This window comes from Pteropus vampyrus, unplaced genomic scaffold (assembly GCF_000151845.1).
Source record: "Pteropus vampyrus isolate Shadow unplaced genomic scaffold, Pvam_2.0 Scaffold354, whole genome shotgun sequence".
Classification (NCBI taxonomy): Eukaryota; Metazoa; Chordata; class Mammalia; order Chiroptera; family Pteropodidae; genus Pteropus; species Pteropus vampyrus.
The window spans coordinates 1,642,702-1,661,957 of NW_011889135.1; the positions used below are offsets into that span (position 1 = coordinate 1,642,702).

The 19,256-nt window shown below is 39.1% G+C and overlaps 1 protein-coding gene across 5 annotated transcripts in view; it reads left to right on the forward strand.

Moving 5' to 3' along the window:
- Positions 1 to 19,256, forward strand: part of SMARCA2 (SWI/SNF related, matrix associated, actin dependent regulator of chromatin, subfamily a, member 2) — a 164,151-nt gene that overhangs the window by 55,953 nt on the left and 88,942 nt on the right. For all 5 annotated transcript variants that reach the window (XM_011379109.2, XM_011379110.2, XM_023522681.1 and 2 more), the window contains 9 exons: positions 1,359 to 1,489; positions 1,708 to 1,765; positions 3,904 to 4,004; positions 5,330 to 5,477; positions 9,040 to 9,203; positions 10,552 to 10,618; positions 11,295 to 11,405; positions 14,015 to 14,257; positions 15,602 to 15,715. In XM_011379109.2, coding sequence (XP_011377411.1) covers positions 1,359 to 1,489; positions 1,708 to 1,765; positions 3,904 to 4,004; positions 5,330 to 5,477; positions 9,040 to 9,203; positions 10,552 to 10,618; positions 11,295 to 11,405; positions 14,015 to 14,257; positions 15,602 to 15,715 — 1,137 coding nt within the window. The remainder of the gene's footprint in view (positions 1 to 1,358; positions 1,490 to 1,707; positions 1,766 to 3,903; positions 4,005 to 5,329; positions 5,478 to 9,039; positions 9,204 to 10,551; positions 10,619 to 11,294; positions 11,406 to 14,014; positions 14,258 to 15,601; positions 15,716 to 19,256) is intronic.

Sequence of the window (19,256 nt, forward strand, 5' to 3'; positions counted from 1 at the left end):
GTTGTTCACGACCTCTACTTTAGCACATGTAAAATAAAAAAACGATAGTCTGGAGTAAGACTTTTTTTTTTTTCAAAGGTTTCTTTTTGTGGCTAATCACTAATATATTGTTTTTTATTCTGATACCACTTTGTTGAGGGATACGAGGGAAAGAACCAATTTGGGGAGGAGTCATTTCCTATTAGATATAGAAGACAACCTACAGGATACTGTTTTTCATATCATTTTTATTTAACTCCAAATAAAAACAATTTAGGAAAAATTCTTTGGAATTGACGAATAGTCTAAACATCAAATTTTATTACTTTTAAGGGGATAGATAACTTGAACCTCTCACAAATCAAGCATTTCTAAACAAACATCGCCTGGGGGTGGAGTGAGGGGGGGGGTCTGCTCATAGAAGTACAGTCACCCTCTAATCAGTAGCATTCATTTGCATAGGATTACTCCATTGTTAGACCTTTTAAAGCAATTTGTTCTCTAAAGTAGGTTAAGCACGGCCTCTGCTATTTTATTTATTCTTTTAATTTTCTGAGCAATCCATTTTCCACTGAGTCTAATAATGAACTTCAGCTCAGTCTTGGTCTGTTCTCCAGGTTTCATATGAGCAGAGCTTTCCGCTTTATCACACTCACAGGTACTCGTGGTTGGTCTAGACACCTGGTGGTTTGGTTTTAGATAAAGGACACTGGTTCTGCAAAAGCCAAACTGGCCAGTAATGAGATGACACAAATTACATACCTTTTCCTTTTCCAGTTCTCTCTGAAACCATGACTTTGCAATAGTCATTATGTGGGGGTTGAGACTCTTAGTTAGAAATGACAAAAATTACCCCTGCCTGATTTAAGTAAGAAGGGAATGTATTAATAGGATATTGGGTAATTCATCAGATCTCTTGGAGAAGCATGGAGAACCTGACTCGAGGCTACACCAAAATTATGCTGTACAACTGGTCAGTGAGGATGTGGCCGACACTGGGAGTAGGAAGGAGCTTGGCCAGCCCCACTGTACTGGCACTGCTGCCACGGTGATCTACCCTCCCACCTGTGTGCCTGTTGGTCCCTGCTTCCTTGGACTTCCAGCTCCTAATTCAGAACCTCGGTGACTGCACCCAGTCCGTGGAGCTGAGGTCTTTTGCCAGTACCTTAGCTGCAAAGGAGATTGGTGTTTTCCATTTCTTTAGTAGGAGTGGCCTCCCACTTCCCACCAAGACTCAGGTGGTAAAAGTTCCAATCACAGAAAAAGTTTCAGACGCTGGGCAGCCCAAAGGAGAAGAAACATCCAGCACAGAACTGTGAGAACATCTTGACACCAAGTGGTGACGTATTTTGTTTTGTTTTGTTTTTTCTCCTTTCTAGCCTATAGATGAAAGCAGTCAGATGAGTGACCTTCCTGTCAAAGTGACTCACACAGAAACCGGCAAGGTCCTCTTTGGACCAGAAGCACCCAAAGCAAGTCAGCTAGACGCCTGGTTGGAAATGAATCCTGGGTATAGCATTAAAGTAGAATTTTTGGTGTTCTTTGGCTTTTTAGATTTTTGTGGTCCTTGTAAAACCTTGGAACACAACCTTTGTTGAAATGGTTAAAGCTGTTAACCTGCATTTTGTCATTTGCACATAGAACATGCTAGTTACGTTGTGCGCATATGTATTGTTTTATAATTTAAGGAACTAAGCCCCCTCTTCTTCCTCACTCCTTTTCCCGTAGTTATGAAGTTGCCCCCAGATCCGACAGTGAAGAGAGTGATTCTGATTACGAGGAGGAGGTATGTATATATCTCTATTTGGAGTTAATTGGTTTGAAATTTTATGAGAGAAACACATGTGTCCTTCTATTACTTCTTCCTTCAGTCTTGGCCTTTGAGTGATGACTGAAACTGAGGGTTTGCCAAAGCGTTGGTGAGGCATGCCTAGTGGTACAGCGATTCTGGGGGAGCTTCTGGCCAATGGGTAGACATGGCAAATTCTAAATTTATTAAGTACCAAGAACAGATAGTCTGGCATTAAATCAGAAGTGGTAGAAAGGTCTTTTGGGGGGAACCGAAGATAGATTTATTTGGGAAAGGCAATCACCTGCCTCCAAGTGGTTCATACTGAGGGTTCAAGGCCTAAAAATTTCTCAAGTCCTCTGGGCCTTAGAGTCTGTTTGAAGTGAAAAGTCTGGAAATTTAGATGAAAACGGCAACATGGCTTGGTTTAATGAGTTTGTTGAGCCTGTTGGTTTCTCTTTAAATGCGATTTTTGTTTGAATTCCTTGGATGTGCTTGTTACTGAAAGAGAAGCACATTTTTCAGTATCTTGGAAGGAACAGAATACTCAATATATCTGGAACCTCAAAGGTTAATCTTGGATACTTTTAGCAGAAACTAAGAAATAATAAAGGTATTTTTAGATCAACTATGAATGTTTAATAGTTAACAAATAGAAAGATTAAAAGAAGATTTTTATCTCCTTTATTAGAGCATTGTTAGTGGGTAGTCATTAAATCTGATGTTTGCCAAGGTGGAGGAATCTTGGTTCACAGAGTACCTGGATGCCACAGACCAGGCAAAGCAGCCTTACTGATAATAGCTCATTAGGATTTTAAGACAATTGTTGTTGCCTTCTATTTTATGGACCCGTGTTTTCTAAATTAATCTATAATGGATACCTATTGCTTTTGCAAAGAGGAAAAATAATAAAAGTTATATTTTTAAAAAGTATACTATTAAAAAGCAAATACTTTTAGAGCCATGCTATTTTTTTTAATAGGCTACTTTTTCACTGAGGTACTTGAAGCTTACAAAATCAATTTTTAAAATGTTTCTTCTTTACTCGGATGATTGGGCCCATAAATGATCCGTTCGAAGAATCTTCTCACTGAGTAAGAGAGCCAGGGAGGGACAGAGACAAGATAAAGTAGGCCGCTTAACCTGCACATGCCAGCCCGAGACTGATAACTGCAGACAGTTGGGAATAGAATGAACTCTGGCTCTGGGGTCCAGAGACGCAGGTACTCATCTAGGGTCTGCCACTCGTGACAAGTCTCATCCTCCTTCGTGCTTCATCCGTCACCTGGAAAAGGAAGGAGCTGTGCTGGTTCCTCAGCTTACCTATGTATCAGCGATCTGTTACCATAGGCTTGATTTTTAATGTTAGTATTGTGTTCCTAGTTTTTCATTCAAGAATTGTGGAAAAGCATTGTTCTCCTTAAATCTACTTTTAAATGAAATTCTACTGGATTATCCGGAAAGATTTAGCCTTCAGTCAGTAGTGGACACGATATTTTTAGGGACGCTGTCAAACAGGTCAGCAGAATGTTGTACACAGTAGAGAGGTGGGGAGATAACGAATCCTTTGCCAAGTTATTGATACTTTCAATATAATTATTCAGAAACATGCAATGCGAAGTAGCTACAGAAAGCAAGTGTGTGTAAGCTCCCGTCTCACTACTGTGAAAGCCTGTGGGGCCACCAAAGGCCACTGGCATTATCAGAGAGAACATTTTTATGAGCAGGACAGTATTAAGATCTCCAGAGTCTGGCTTGGGAGAGAAAGATATAGGATGTCATTAAGTAAGTGAGGGAGGCATGGTTTACAGGGCTCTTTGACAAACAAACAGTGATCCATGTTCCTCTTTCTGGCATGATTTTTACATATTTATTTTTGGGAGCACCGGTTCTAGGGGATCCTCAGAGGGTCCCTTTTATTCTGTCATTCAGTGATTTAAAATGCAGTGGATGGTGTGTATTGCCTGGTAGAGGCAGATGTTAAATCTTCCTCCCTTAATTTTATTTACTTCATTTGTGAAATTAAATACTATTTTTTATGAAGTCGAATACTGTTTAATCTCTTTTCGGAAAATGCCAATCGAAGACTCCCTGGTTAAAATGGAATCTTTTCTGTATCCTTATTCCTTCCTGAGGATGAGGAGGAAGAGTCCAGTCGGCAGGAAACCGAAGAGAAAATACTTCTGGATCCAAACAGTGAAGAAGTCTCTGAGAAGGACGCTAAGCAGATCATTGAGTGTGTATCTCTCAAGGGTTTTCTCTCTTGCAAATGCATTTCATGAGAACTAGGCTTTGTGAACTTTATTTTAGAAAATTTCGTTTAAGGAAGGAAGCCTACTTCATGCCCACACTCCACTTGAGATGCTGCCATCAGAGGTCACCGCTGAGCTCCTGGCCACCAGGCCCGTGGGTTTGGGTTGCTCCTGTCCTTCCTTCCATCCTCTTCTCCCTCCTGAGTCCCTTCTTCCAGCTCAGGCGCACTCCTGGGCTCCTCACTTGTCATGTGCACTCCATCCCAGATTGAACTCATCAGACTTGCCCCTCTCGCAGGCTGCTTCGCTGCCCTTCCTTCCTCCCTTAATGGTATCAACGCTCACCCCCGAAACCCAAGTGAGAAACACCATTTCCTCCTCTGTCCTCGTTGCCAAGCTGGTTAGCCACCAGTTCCTGCCCAGAAACACCCCAGAACCCTTGGAACCCACTCCTCTTCCCCCTGTGTGAGTGCCCAGCTTCGTGCCACACCCCGTCTGCCCTCTGTGCCAGTGGTCTGCACAGCTCTTTGCTCGTACAGCTCTAATAGTAAAAGAAAATTGTTGCGAAACAATATGCAAAATAGAACATTATAAAGTGATGAGATTTTTTTTTTTTTTAAACCAGAAATAGATTGTCTAAAATTTTCTCCTTTTATTGCGAGTCTGTATGCCCCACTTTAGGAACCTTTGTTTTATCAGTCCGCCTTCCTCCTTCACTGAAAGCTTTGAGAACCTCTCAGTGAATCCTCATGGCCTGTAGAATAAAATACTAGCTCCTTAACCAGGCATAGAAAATGGAAGACTACCTTTCCCCTTTCCTGTCTTTTTAATGTCGACTTCAGCCCTCTCTCACCTGTCCTGCAAGTGTTAGACAGTGTTCTGTGAATAGGATTTATTTTTGCATCCTAAGAGCCGAGGACAGCTTCACAGGCAAAGTGTTAAGCGGCAAGTATGGTTCATGTTCATATCAGTCATTTGAGGTCAAGCGGGCCTGCATTCAAATTCTGACTCCACTATCTTTTATGTGACCCAGGCAAATTAATTAACCTCTCTAAGCCTGAAGTTCTCTACGCACATAAAATAGGGGTGACAGCAATGACGTCCACTTTACTTAGTTTTTGTGAGGATTACAATGTATCTTAATTACCAGGCAATTAAATAGTAGGTAATATATAAACCATACATACTACAGCTATTTTAGGCTTTCCATTCTTTTTCTTCCTTTCTTTCTTTTTTTTTTTTTTTTTTTTATGAAATAAACTAACATGCACACCAAAATGTGTGTGATTCTTCATTTTTTCTATTTCAGGACAGCTAAGCAAGACGTGGATGATGAATACAGCATGCAGTACAGTGCCAGAGGCTCCCAGTCCTATTACACAGTGGCTCATGCCATCTCTGAGAGGGTAGAGAAGCAGTCCGCACTTCTCATTAACGGGACCCTGAAGCATTACCAGGTAATTGATGTGGTTTGTGTTTCCTTCGTAAGTCAGTCTTTTACCTAATTTTAATTGGAGTGTGTCATGCAAATGTTGATTGCTTAAGAGGTTTGATGATGTTGAGGCATTTTAGTTCATACTGCTTATAATACTGACATTCTCTCCATTGTACCTATAATTCTGCTTTTTAGAGCAGTTCCATTTTACCATCTTTACTAGGGCATATCTGCTTTCTCTTTTATGGTTTTGGGATGAATTGTGTTTTAAGAAATCCTGGCTTAACATTTGGAACCGTTTCATCGTGGATCTCTTCAAAATGGAAAACCGAGCCACATTTTGTGAGTATAGGGAACATGTTATCTAATCTGGAAACAAATGAAGTATTTCTTCATAAATTTCAGTGGTGGCTATAGTTCAGTGCTGTGGATTCAGCTACCTAAGAGTCGCTATCGACCTCATTTACGCTTTTTTTAAAGTCACAACAAAGTGGTAAGCATCTGTGCTTTGATGAAAGCTAAGCTATGAACATAACAGATGTTTCATTTGACCTATCTAAAATGAGGTCAGCTCCTTTCTTCTATCTCCTACCACTTTCTAGTGTTTTTCCAAAGTATGTTCCTTGGAACATTTGTCCCATGAGAGGTACCTCAAAAAGAAAAAGAAAAAAAAAAAAACAGGTTCCCTGTTCAAATAAATATGGGAAATACTGTCAGCTGTGACTAGGATTACCATCTAATTTACTCTATTCCAAATTCGGATACTCATGAGAGTGAATAGGAGCTTTTATTATTGATAATAGGCAGAACTCAGGACGTTCCTGAGCCAAACAGCCAAATGAATGGGCATCCCAATAATGACCCCTCTTGGTAATCCAAGATACACATCAGCACACTTACGACTCTACAAATATAAATGTGTAATCCATAATTACACATCAGTGTCCTGTAATAAAATAACTTTAACTTTGTATTTCCAAACTGTTTTGACCACCCCACCTTATTTTCATATTATCACCATAAACGTCTTATAAAACTAATGTCCTGTAGAATATACTTTAGGAAGTACATGCTTTAAGCCAACAGTTCTCAAACATTTTGGACTCAGGTCCTCTACACTCTTAAAACTTGGTGCTATGTTGGCCGCCATGAACTGGGGTGGGAAGAATACAGTGGCTGCTCCTACAGTACTGCCTTGTTGTGTGCTGAAGTGCCAGTGGTTTTTACTCACTGTTGCTTTCGCATCATTAGTGCAACTGTCGATACAATATAAAAGGTAAGTAATGCCCTAGTGTTATTATGAAAATTGTTTGACCTTGCGAGTCTCCTGAGAAGATCCGAGGACCCCCCAGGAGTCCCTGCAGCACACTTTGACAACCACTGCTCTGGGTGTAGTAAGGTCCTGTTTTCTCCAGAGACCATCATATGTTCATAAGGTTCCCAGTGGTTATCATCTTATTTGGTCAACCTGATATTGGAGTTAACTCATAGTGTATCCTAAAAACTTTTGTGTGTCTGTATCTGGGAGATGCATTCTTTGGATTATTCATAAAAAATTTAATGCCACATTGATTTCTTCTGCCATCTAACACCTTTTTAAGCATACTTTATCTTGCTGTCTTTTAAAAACCATCTCTACTATTTTACATATGTGAATATTATGCCGCTCTCCCTGAACTGGGCTGCTGTAGATCCCAGAACATGCCTTGCTCTGTCCCCCTCTGGGTTTCTGTCTCATAAAGTTCTGACTTCTTCCTAGATAGATTCTGATTGCCCATATCTGCCTGATGAGATCTTTTCCATTTCTCACGAACCAATTAAAACTGTAGCTCAGAGCCTTCCTGGATCACTCTGTTCACGAGTAAGCTTTCTATCTTCTTGCTTCTTGCTGAGTTTTTCTATCATTAATAGTTATTTAACCCTGACATAGCTGAAGCCTTCCGGCTGCTTCCTGGAAAGCCACGTTGGGTATTGGTTCAATACCCAGCTTCCTGGAAAGCCATGTTGGGTATTGGTTCAATACCCAACTCCTCCAACTCCACGGTCTAGGGAAGTCCAAATCACTTTCCACAAGTTTGTGAATTTCTAGACCCTTCTGCTGCCAGTTTCTGCTTCTGTTTTATCTGGGATTAACAGAGACACAAAATTCAGCCTATTTGCCAATTTACGTTAAAAGAATTCACTACCACCGAGTGTACAAATGTTTCTGGCATTTAGTTGACTTTTCTAAAGGTCCGGTGGTCCTTGAGGTCATGTTACAGGCTCCCAGCTCCTCCTAACCACCCATTATGGTTCCCAATCATTTCTTTACTTCCTTTCTCTTTGCTCAGGTTTTCAAATGCTCTTCCCAGTTTTCTCCTATGTCTTGGTGTTGCTGTTGTTCTGCAAAACCCTTTAGAATGACGTGGAGTCTTACATGGCACAAGATGCTCAACATGGCATATGAAAATATTTCTTCAAACCATTGCAGTGCTCTCCCTAATCAGATACTATTTGATATGTATGGCACTGGCACTGTCAACCGTTTCTTGGTGCCTGTGTATGTGTATGTGAATGGTTATTGTCTCCTCTCTGACTGCAAGCTTCTGAGGGGAGGCATGCATCTCACACTAGGTATCCATTTGCGGTATAGCTCCTTGCATAGCCTCTTGCACAGAATAATGATTTAATAAATTCTAAAATAAATAAATCACTTTGTTTTCACGTAGAACATTAAAATTAACATTTCCCTAAGCATAACTTCATTAGCAACCTAAATTGACATATATATATGTATAAAGTAAAAGTGATCCTACCTTTTAAACTCAGCATCTGTAGTATGATGGTAAAAGGGAATTGGTGGTTGGGAGAGGGAGGTTTAACGATTTTGTATCTTCACCTAAACTTTGTTGTACTTAACACAGGGAATCCAAAGCTGAATCTGGTGTACTTAAAAAATATCTAGAATGTGTCTCCAGGCAGTCAGCTTCCGGTGTGCTGCCCCTGGGGGGTGCCCACATTGCAAAGTTTCCATGTGCTACTTGGGAGGTTTCTCTCCACCAGGAAGTGCCCTCCTGTGGGCCCAGCAGCAAGCCTCTGGCTCCCTGGTCACCCCACTTCCTCATTGAGGGGATCCTACCCTGTAGGGAGGTGCTTCTTTGCCAAGAAGGCTATTTCTAAGCATCTGTGATCGAGCCAAACCTGCCTTCTGGTTTGTTTGTCTTTAATCCTCACATTGGCTTTTTGTTGTTAGAATGGTTAGAATGGATTTTGGTTTGGGTTTTCCTCATTTGTAATAATTCTAGAATGTCATATACTGCGAAATGCTAAGTAGGGATGAACAGCAAAGCTGCTTAAAATCCCACCAGTACGCTCTAGCCCATCATTTCTAAATCTGATTAACACTCAGCACCTGCCAAGCAGCAGGGATGATTACAGGCTCATATTTTAAATTCTTTTTGTGTTGGTGCTTCCCCATTGTCCTACTGTGGGAAATCCAACGTATAGCACTGAGGAGTTAAGAAGTCACAGCCTCACTTGAGTTGTATTAGTATTAATTACCTGTGCAGATCTTGGATAATTGAAGCAATTACTCTTCATTTCAGCTCCAGGGCCTGGAATGGATGGTTTCCCTGTATAATAACAATTTGAATGGAATCTTAGCTGATGAAATGGGGCTGGGAAAGACCATACAGACCATTGCACTCATCACTTATCTGATGGAGCACAAGAGACTCAATGGCCCCTATCTCATCATTGTTCCCCTTTCGTAAGTAACGCCATTTATTCTGCAATTATCTTTCTGTATGTTGTAGAGTGCCCTGTTAGTAGCTTGGCCTTGTTTTACATTTAAGGCAAAATTGTAGCGTGTAGTGGGATTACCAAGAGCATGTAATAAGAGTTTAGGTTTTTATTTCCCACCCCCTACCCTTACTTCTAGCCTCTTTGATTGGCTATTTAAGCACAAGACAATTTTATCAGCCATTAGCAGGTTGACACAGCCTACACACGGTACAGTGGGCCTTATTCCACATCATTCCATCAGTGGCTTACAAAGAAGAAAGGTCTGAATTTTTTTTATTTATTTAAAGATTTCTCTGATTTTTTTTTACTTGTTTCACTTCCGAAAGGTTGCGTATATTCAAAAGACAATATATTCTGAAATCTTCCTTTATTGTATCTTTTAAAGCAGAATCCAAATCAAAATCTTAGAAATTTTGTGTGAAACTGTCCTGGATATGTATAGGTTTTTTTTCAATGATTTTGCTCCTTCGTAAAGATAGGTATTTGCTGTTCTTCATTAAATTCCCAGTGCTTTGCCCACTGCATGATTCTTTGTAGAGCTTTTTCGGACACTCCTAAAAGTAGGAAGACGAAGTCACAACTGCCCTCCCTGCAGTGTAGTTGCAGTTTTAATCACTGAGATCTTACATCTCAGTACTAATGCAAACTTAGACCTTGATAAAAAATAAAGATTCTGTTTTAGTATTTTCTTCAAGTTTTTTCTAAAGGAGGACTATTTGCAGGCCTTTTTAATCTGTATTATCTGAATCTATAATATTTAGACATTCTTTGCATTTTATCTACATTTTGAATATACATTTTGCTTTTTATCTGTAGTTCACATATTCTGACTTGTATATTATGGTGACACTTTCAGGGATTTAAAAAAAAAAAAGGCACTCAATATTCCTTCCCCTGCTCCCTCTTGACAGGTTTATTTAATATTTTCATGTGCTTTTGTAATTTCATTTTCCTGACTCAACTTTTCTCTGAACCTATGTGGCTATTTCTAAGACTCACTAAATCATTTGGCAATTGCTATTTTCAGTACCATATTAAAATTTAGGGGTTTTTTTTTTTTTTTGCCCTGCATATTTATGCATGCTTTAATTTTTTTCTTATGAGATTTTTTTATGAGCCCACAACAAACTTGTCATGCTTTGTGGCAGCTTATTTCTAACTTATCTCTTACTTCCACACCTATAAAATAAATACGTAGTTGAGATATTTTATATTCTCTAGCCCCTTTCACACTGAGGCCTGAAAATAAATAAGAATATCTTTTTAACCACTGATTTTTATACAAATGTCTTTTTTCTTTTTTTGTTCTATAGGACTCTATCTAACTGGACATATGAATTTGACAAATGGGCTCCGTCTGTGGTGAAAATTTCTTACAAGGTTTGGAATGCTGTATTTATATATAAACGTGGAAAAGCAAAAAATAGACCCTATTTTCTTCATTCCATATGCACATCTGTGAACTGTATTTGGTTGTAAAGTTTTGTCATGTACATCATGTACTAAACAGTGAGAGTTAATCATCCCAAGAAGATTACTGTAATAAACCATAATTACTTTCAGATAGTGAAATGCAGAAGAAAATTGTTAATTATCATATTGCAAGGTTTCTGATGAGAGTAATACAAATGACAAATATCGCACATTCTGTGTGCTGCTGCCTGGCTCACTGTCGGCTGCTGCCGGGCCCACTGTTCCTGCAAAGTTAGGCAATTACCCAGGTGCCCGGGCCGCCTGCTGTAGGCTCCCATAGAAATGGAGCCTTTTAGCAGAGCAGCGGATTCTCTGGTACCTCGAGGTCACTGTAATTTCCTTTTCTTTCTTTCCTCTCAGTTTTCAGTAGGAAAGCCCCTCTATATAAGAGTCTGAAAAGTGTACAGACCTGTGCGATTTTGCCGAGCACTTTCTTCATGGATAATGCATCCACACATGATAATGCATATGTGTGCAATTTGTAGTCATGTGTCTGGGCTCCATTAACCTCTGAATAGTGAGAAATAACACACACATACTTCCACTGGGTAATATATATATATATTTTTTTCTTTCTATTCAGGGCACCCCCGCTATGCGGCGCTCCCTTGTCCCCCAGCTACGGAGTGGCAAATTCAACGTCCTCTTGACTACTTATGAGTACATTATAAAAGACAAGCACATTCTTGCAAAGGTATATTTAAAAATTTTCTTTTATCTCTAATATGGACCATCACACTGGAGTGTAAAGTATTCCTGATATTGTACTCACCAGTATAATTTGATCGTTAAATGTCACTCTCTCTCTCTCTCTCTATTTTTTTTCTCAGGTCAGATACATTTTAGTCATGGGTATTCTACGTATATTATTTTTGTGTGTATGTCATTGATCCTGGGGCTCTTACCTATCCTCTCATAGTTAATTAGTTTACATCTCTTAAAAAAATTCACCTGGATTCTTTCCACAGCTGTTTTTCTCTTCAGTGGCCCTGAACGTGCTGTTGGAAGAAATAATTGTTTTTGTTGCCCTGGGTTATTGTCAGTAGCGTAACTTCATTTCTCTTGTGCCTTCATCTCTCCAAAGACGAGTAGGCACCTCACCATATGGTCTTCTCCATATGAACATTCCTCTGAGCTGCGGCTTTTCTGCTATCCCTATTTTAGGTTTTTTCCTGGTAAGATAATGAGCTATTATTGTTCAAATTACTCTGGGCTATTTCTGTGACTATTTGGACCTGGGAAAGAGCTATTTTCTACCTGCAACCTACATGTCTCCTGATTTGTATGTCCTAAGTTGTCCTTCAGCCATAAAATAAATATTTTTTTCATTTATATAATCTTGCCTCCTAATACATTCATGTAGAATGATGGAAGTAGTTTATTTCATGGAGCAAATATGAAAACTTTTTTTTTCTTTAGTCATTTCTTTTGCCCTGTGGTGTTTTGAAAGCAGTATAATATGAAACTAAGTTATGGCCAGAATTGAACAGAATCCCCATTTCTGGGGTTCGTTCTGTCTCTGCACTAAACCTTTGCTCTTGGAACTGAGTGTTCCCTGCATGGCATCACAGGAAATAACATAAAGCAATTGTGTTCCCAGGGGAGGTTTAATAATTGAGATGGCACTGGTAACAGGGCTGTGTTCCTGTTCCTCATACTCAGAGATGAATTTGGCAGTGTCATAAATGGTGTGTTTTCAGTATTACTATGGGAGTGTGTTCATACATTTGCGATCCTTTAAAACAAATTCATTTCATGTCTTCTGCGTATGTATTTCAAAACTCATCGGGGATGCCTGGTAACGAGGTGTCTTGCTTTTATTTGTTACTGGAGAAATAAAGATATAGAAAGGGGTAGTAATTTTTTTCCAAGTGCTTCAAAGACCTAATTAGTAGTAGAACCAATAGAAAAATCTAAGGCCTTTGATTCCTTGTTTATTATTTCATAAGCTAAATTAGGCAGGGAAGTAGATTTAGAATATTTATTTAAATACATTTTATCTGCTGGCCTTTTTTATGCTGTTGGTAAGTTTAGGACAATTTTGTACAATCCTAATTAAACACTTTTCTTAGAGATGGCAGAGGAAAAAAAACACAAAAACTCTTGGTAGTTTCTCTTACCCAAACATCCCAGCTTGACTGACAGTTTTCTTTCTTTTCCCCTGACTTTTTTGGTGTGTCTATATGAGGAAGGCGAGGACTATATAGCATACTTTGCTCATCTCCCTCCTCTCTCTAGGAGCTTTGCAGCAGGATCCAGGGACATCTGAGCACCAGATGCTTTTCTTGGCCATAGCCACTGCTTTGTAGGGAATGGATAGGCTTAGTGGAACATTCCTCATTGTTCACACTTTAAGAAACTGAGAACAGTGACCTTGAAGAGAGCCGAAAGGTAAAATGCGAGAGAGGAGGAGGACTGTTTGTAGACTTAGGAAGGATCATGTCATATGGTCATTCTTTTCTTTTGAAGTGAGAGTCATGCTGTGGGAGTAGATTGTATTTAATTCTGAAGGTTTGGCATAAATAGAGGAATGATATTTTAGCATTGCCCTCTCTGCCGGTGAGTATATTATTTCATTGTAGAGGTCTTAAAACAGGGTCGTAGGTCTGGCAAGTAAGGACCTGGTGGGTAAGGCATATATGTGAACTGAGAGAGTCCAGGTTGCTAGATCTTGCAATTTTTTAGAAGAAGCTGGATGTCCAGATTTTTATGTGAAGTATTCCAACCTCAAATGTTAGCAACTAGTTCAAATTTAAAAAAAGAAAGAAAGAACACCGAGCCAGGCCCTAACGGCAGTAGTCAGCCAATGTAATAGAAAAGAAGGCAAGAAGCCAGAGTATCTCGGCTATAGGTGATGTTGGAAAGAGCAGTCATTAACTTCTGCTTTGAGTGGAGAGCTGTATTCTGTACTTATTAGGAGCAGAGGTAGCATGACAACTAAATCTGAGATAGCTGTCATGATATAGTTTTAACAGAAGGAGTACTGGATGAAGAGACACAGGAGCTGGTCCTGGCCCAACCATTTCATTCTGGGCCCAAGTTTCCTTCTTTGTGAAAGGGTGATTTGGAGTTACATGGCCCGTAAGTAACAGTGTTGCTTTAACTTTCCATTATTACATGGTGCATTACATGATCTATCAGGTATGGGAAATAGGCTATTGAGATTCTCTTATCTTAAGGAGAATCACACCCTGTCTTGTACCAAGGATGGGTTCTTTGGTTTTCCACTCCGCCACTTGCGTGTTGGAAATAGTTGTATTTTGCCTTGCTCACCACATGTTGGTCCTTCCTCTCATGTCACAGATTCGGTGGAAATACATGATCGTGGATGAAGGCCACCGAATGAAGAATCACCACTGCAAGCTGACTCAGGTCTTGAACACTCACTACGTAGCCCCCAGAAGGATCCTCTTGACTGGGACCCCACTGCAGAATAAGCTCCCAGAGCTCTGGGCCCTCCTCAACTTCCTCCTCCCCACAATCTTTAAGAGCTGCAGCACATTCGAACAGTGGTTTAATGCTCCATTCGCCATGACCGGAGAAAGGGTACTGATCTAACTTTGGTTTTTTTCCACTGCAATGAAATGAAATTAAAGGACCTAGAGCTGAGAACATTAGAGTGACAGAAAACCCACAGGGCGTTTTATAATGTCACTTATTTTACCAAGCTAGTCAGTGAGTGGAGATGTTCTCATTCCAGGGTGTTTTCCCCTCTGAAGAAAATGGACCTAGTGATGTGTGGAGTATCCGAACTCCTCTCTCTTTTGCCAACATGTTAACCAGGACACCAGAGAACATTCTTGATGGTGGAATGCTTAACCGCTATGGGCCACAGTGAGGATGAATATAGGGATATTTACTAAATTTTTGACCAGATCAGCTCAACCAACTGAACACACATCTTAAAACAAATATTTCCCTGTTATAGACTTGGGCTTTCCTTTAAACTATTTCTACATAAGGAGTTTGTGTGTAGAACTGAACTAGTTTACACTGATTTTCCGTACACATTTTTTCAGATTTTAGTATGAGCCTCAGTTTCGTATGTATATAAATACTCCTCAAATCCTGCAGTTAGCCATTTTCAAATTTCTTATTTTCATTTTTCCTACTATCTGTCTCCTCTTAGAGCTCATTTATGAAAGGAAGACATGGGTACATGTCCTTTTGATTTCTTAATGATAGGAATGAAAAACCACTAAGAATGCTTTAGGGAAATTTACGTTGGAGCTATTGAGCCCTTTAATTTTGAGGTATCTTGGCCTTTTGTCAGTAATTAATTAGCTCACCCATTTGTAAAAAGTAAAGTCAATTAACTCTGCCCTATAGAGGTTACCAGAAGAAAGAGAAAGCAGAGGATTTTTATAAATATGACTGAACTTGAATAAGAGCAGAGCAGAAAATAGGAAGCATGAGGTAGAGGGTCTTATAAACCCACCAACATAAATTGGATCTACTTACTCTTGTTTTCATTTTCATGTTCAAGCCTTGTTCCCTTGGTATGTTTCTGCTTCTGGGACAAAGAGTCTAACTTAATGCTTCAACTTTAAGTAAGAACACATTAACTATTGCCCCTCTACTCGTGTTCTAGCTCAGTCTTCAGTCAATCTTTATTGCCCGTTGTATTCCCTAACGCTACTGATATAAAACTGGTAGCTTATGAGCCCTTTTCCACAAACTCGGCATTAAGACAAACACCCATTTAGAGGCCTTCTTATTACCACCTGGTAGGCAGGTGGGAATTCTGACATGTACGGGACCAGGTATAAACCTGGCCTTAATACATGTAAAATTTCAATCATATAATGAAATGAATAAGTATAACATAAAGCATTATTACATAAAACATCCTTTTTAAAAAAATCAAATTCACCTGTGGTTCTCATGTAGGTGGACTTAAATGAAGAAGAAACAATATTGATCATCAGGCGCCTGCATAAGGTCCTGAGACCATTTTTACTGAGGAGACTGAAGAAAGAAGTTGAATCCCAGCTTCCAGAAAAAGTATGTTGCAAGTACAAAAGTTGTACTTTCTTACCCTGCCGACATAGTTGAAGTACCTGCACCTGGAATTGGATTTCTAAACCAGCATGCTTGTATTTTAGTTACAGGTCTCTTGGAAAGACCTTCAGATACTGTCTTGCTTGAAAGAGCTAGAGCAGCCATCCCTGACCTCTTTGGCACCAGGTGCTGGTACTCCTATGAGAATCGAATGCCTGATCTGAGGTGGAGCTGAGGCGGTGATGCTAGTGCTGGGGAATGGCTGCAAAATCAGATGAAGCTTCCCTCGCCTCCTGCTGTGTGGCCCAGTTCCTAAAAGGCCACGGACCTGATACCGGTCTGCGGCCTGGGGATCGGGGACCCCTGAGCTAGAAGATTTAGTGTAGATTCAGCCTGGTTTCAATTTGGGGCAGATTTTATAAAATTACCAACTTCGTTGAGTCTCATTATATTTTAATTTTAACTTATGGCAATTTAGCAGTATGTTAATTAACATTGAATGTTAATTTTAGATTTTTTTTTTTTGAAGTTACTAACCTCACTGAGTTCAATCCTGCAGGCGCCACAGAAGTGTTCTGTTTGCGAGCCAAATAAGGATTTGAGTTTGGGACTTAACATTCATTAAAAAAGGGCCTAGTAAACACTTACCAAGTTTGCCGGAAACGTATTTAGTGTTTGATACTTGTGATGTCACCGTTCTGATAGCAAGTGAAAAATAGAGTTCCTGCAAATTACAGATCCATCATCTAATTATTCTTGGGCATAGGTTTTGTCCAACACTGTAAAAATTAAGTTCCTGTGAACATTTTAAGTGAGTATTTTTCAGATTGCTTCGTGGATGCTGAGTTTTCAGTGCTTTAGAATGCCTTTTGAGTCCTTAGCTCCACACTTTTTGGTTGGATATGGATATTAGTTTAATATGTTTCTGATTATATTTTGGAACCATACACATTTGAGTTCTAAGTTTTATTCTCTTAAAGATAGATTGTTTGGCATTGTATACTATTTGTAGCATGAGATATTTTGATTTGTGTTTTCTCTTTAGATGAGCCAATTCTGAAATGTGTTATTTTGCATCATTGTGTTTTTCTGTGTAATGTCTCTATTTTTTGGACAGATTGTTTCATCCTGTTCTTTTTTTTTTTAAGGGGGAGTTGCAAATAGTGTACAAAATTGATCACTTTGCAGAGAGAGAATTTTGTTCTCTAATCCCCTATTCATTAACAGTTGAAGAAAATTTAAAATAAACATCGTTTTTATACCATGTTATTCCAGCAAAAGCCTAAATATTTAAGTATTTTATTTTGCTAGTGAACTCATCTTGGGGATTGAATGCTGTTGATATTTCTTTGACTTCCTGTTGTCCTGGCTTCTTTGGACAACCCCCTTTCTGTTTAATATGGAGTTTAGTTACTGAATTGATAAACTGGGGAATGGGTACAGTGGTTACCTGGTTGCCTGGAGCTGCTTCCCTGTACAGTGTTACCAAGATCCTGCAAGTTATAGAGATGGAGTGTTAAAGACTTTAATTTGCCCCACAGTACCTTTTGTTTCTTTATAAGAGATATAAAATAAAAGGTAATTAACTAAAGTCCTTCATTTATTCATTCTGTGAAACTTCTTAATCTTGCTTTCTTGTTCCAGGACTGGCTAATAGAGATAGATTTTTAAAACGCGTTACAAATTGAAAGCATACCCTGTTTTAAGAAAATCCGTTATATAAAATCCAAACTTTTGCAGCATAAGGATTATGGGGTGATCAGTTATATCACAAAGGAATTCTTTGCTAAAGCATTCGTTTTACAGTTCTTTCCACAAGAGAGCTCCCTGAGTATTAATAAACTTAAAAAAAAGTTAAAATTAACTTTTCAAGAGTATGTTTCCTGTATAAATACCTAGAGCATTATGTTTGAGGTATATTAAATACCCTGTATGTGGTATGTCACCTATGGATAAGCTACATTTTGCTGGAGGCACCTTTGTTGAGTGGAAATCATGGACTCTGCCATCAGAGTAGACAAGGGTCTCCATGGTATTCTCTGTCTCTTACTAACTGTGTGAACTCGGGCAGGTCAGTTAACCTAGTAGCCCTCAGTGTTCTTATCAGTGAGCTAGAAAATAAATAATACCAGATTCATAGAATTGTTGAGAGGATTAGATAGATGTAATGCTCATACTACTGTGCCTGGCACATGGTAAGCACTCAACTAGTGACGGCTGCTGCTACCATATTCTTTATTTTCTACTCATGCTGCTATTTCTATTATTAATGGAGAGTTCTACTTTCCTATTCACTTCTTTCTTACTGTTCTCTTGTCCTTGCACTTTCTGTGGCCCTCCCACCTTTCTGTCCCCATAAACCTTTCAAGGCCAATGGGGAAACTAATCACTTTGCCTAGGTATGTGGCCTTGTTGATGTGGTTTGGCCATTGGTCATTCTGTACTTTTTTCTGCCTCATGAGGATGTTTTTTTTTTTTTAAACCAGGGGAAAATTGGCCATTTAAGTGTCATCCTTGGGGGTAAAGAGTTTTTTTTCTGCCACCATATGCTTATAGCCACAAACAACATGTATGTCTTTCTCAGCCTGTGTAAAGAATCCAGAAAGGAATTATGGCTGATGGCAGGATAAGGCTAACTATAAATATTCCATAGCAATAATTTTCAAATGTTTGTGTGAAAAAGAATCGGTTAGGGAAGTATTTTTTAATTTTATATTTTAATTTACGTATAATAAAATTTACTCTTTTGGGTACATAGTTCTAGAAGTTTTGAAAACTGCATAGTTATGTTTAACCGAACCCACAATCAAAATACAGAGCAATTCTATTCTAGACCTCCCCCCGCCACACCCCCCCCAAAAAAAAATTCCCTGGTGCTACTGCTTTTTAGTCAAACCCCTACCCTTAGCCTCATGCAAACACTAATCTGTTTTCCATCCCTATATTTTTGCCTTTTTGAGAATGTTGTATGAATGGATTCAGAAAGAATGTCTCATCAAACCTTTTGCATCTGGTTTCTTTCACTCAACAGGGTGTATTTGAGATTCATCCAAGTCATTGCATATATCAATAGTTGGTTCATTTTTATTGTTGAACGGTATTCTATTATGTGGATGTACCAGAGTTTGCTTATTCATTTGGTTGAGGGACATTTAGATTGTTTCTGGTTTTTGATAATTATGGATAAATCTGCTATAAACATGTGTACACGTTTTTGTGTAAAGATAGGTTTTCATTTCGCTTGAGTAAATACCTAGGGGTAGGGTTGCTTGGTCATATGGTAAATGTATACATTACTTTTTAAGAAATTTCCAAATTGTTTTCTAAACTGTCTGAACCATTTTGTAGTCCCACCAGCAATGTATGAGTGTTGCATTTTCTCCACTTTCTCATCAGTGCTTGTCAGGTATTGTCAATTTTTTAACATGTTTAGCCATTTCAATAAATGTGTAGTGATATCCTGTAAATTCAGTTTGCATTTCTTGAATGCTGAATGATCTTAGGCATCTTTTCATGTACTTATTTGGCCTCCACATGTCTTCTT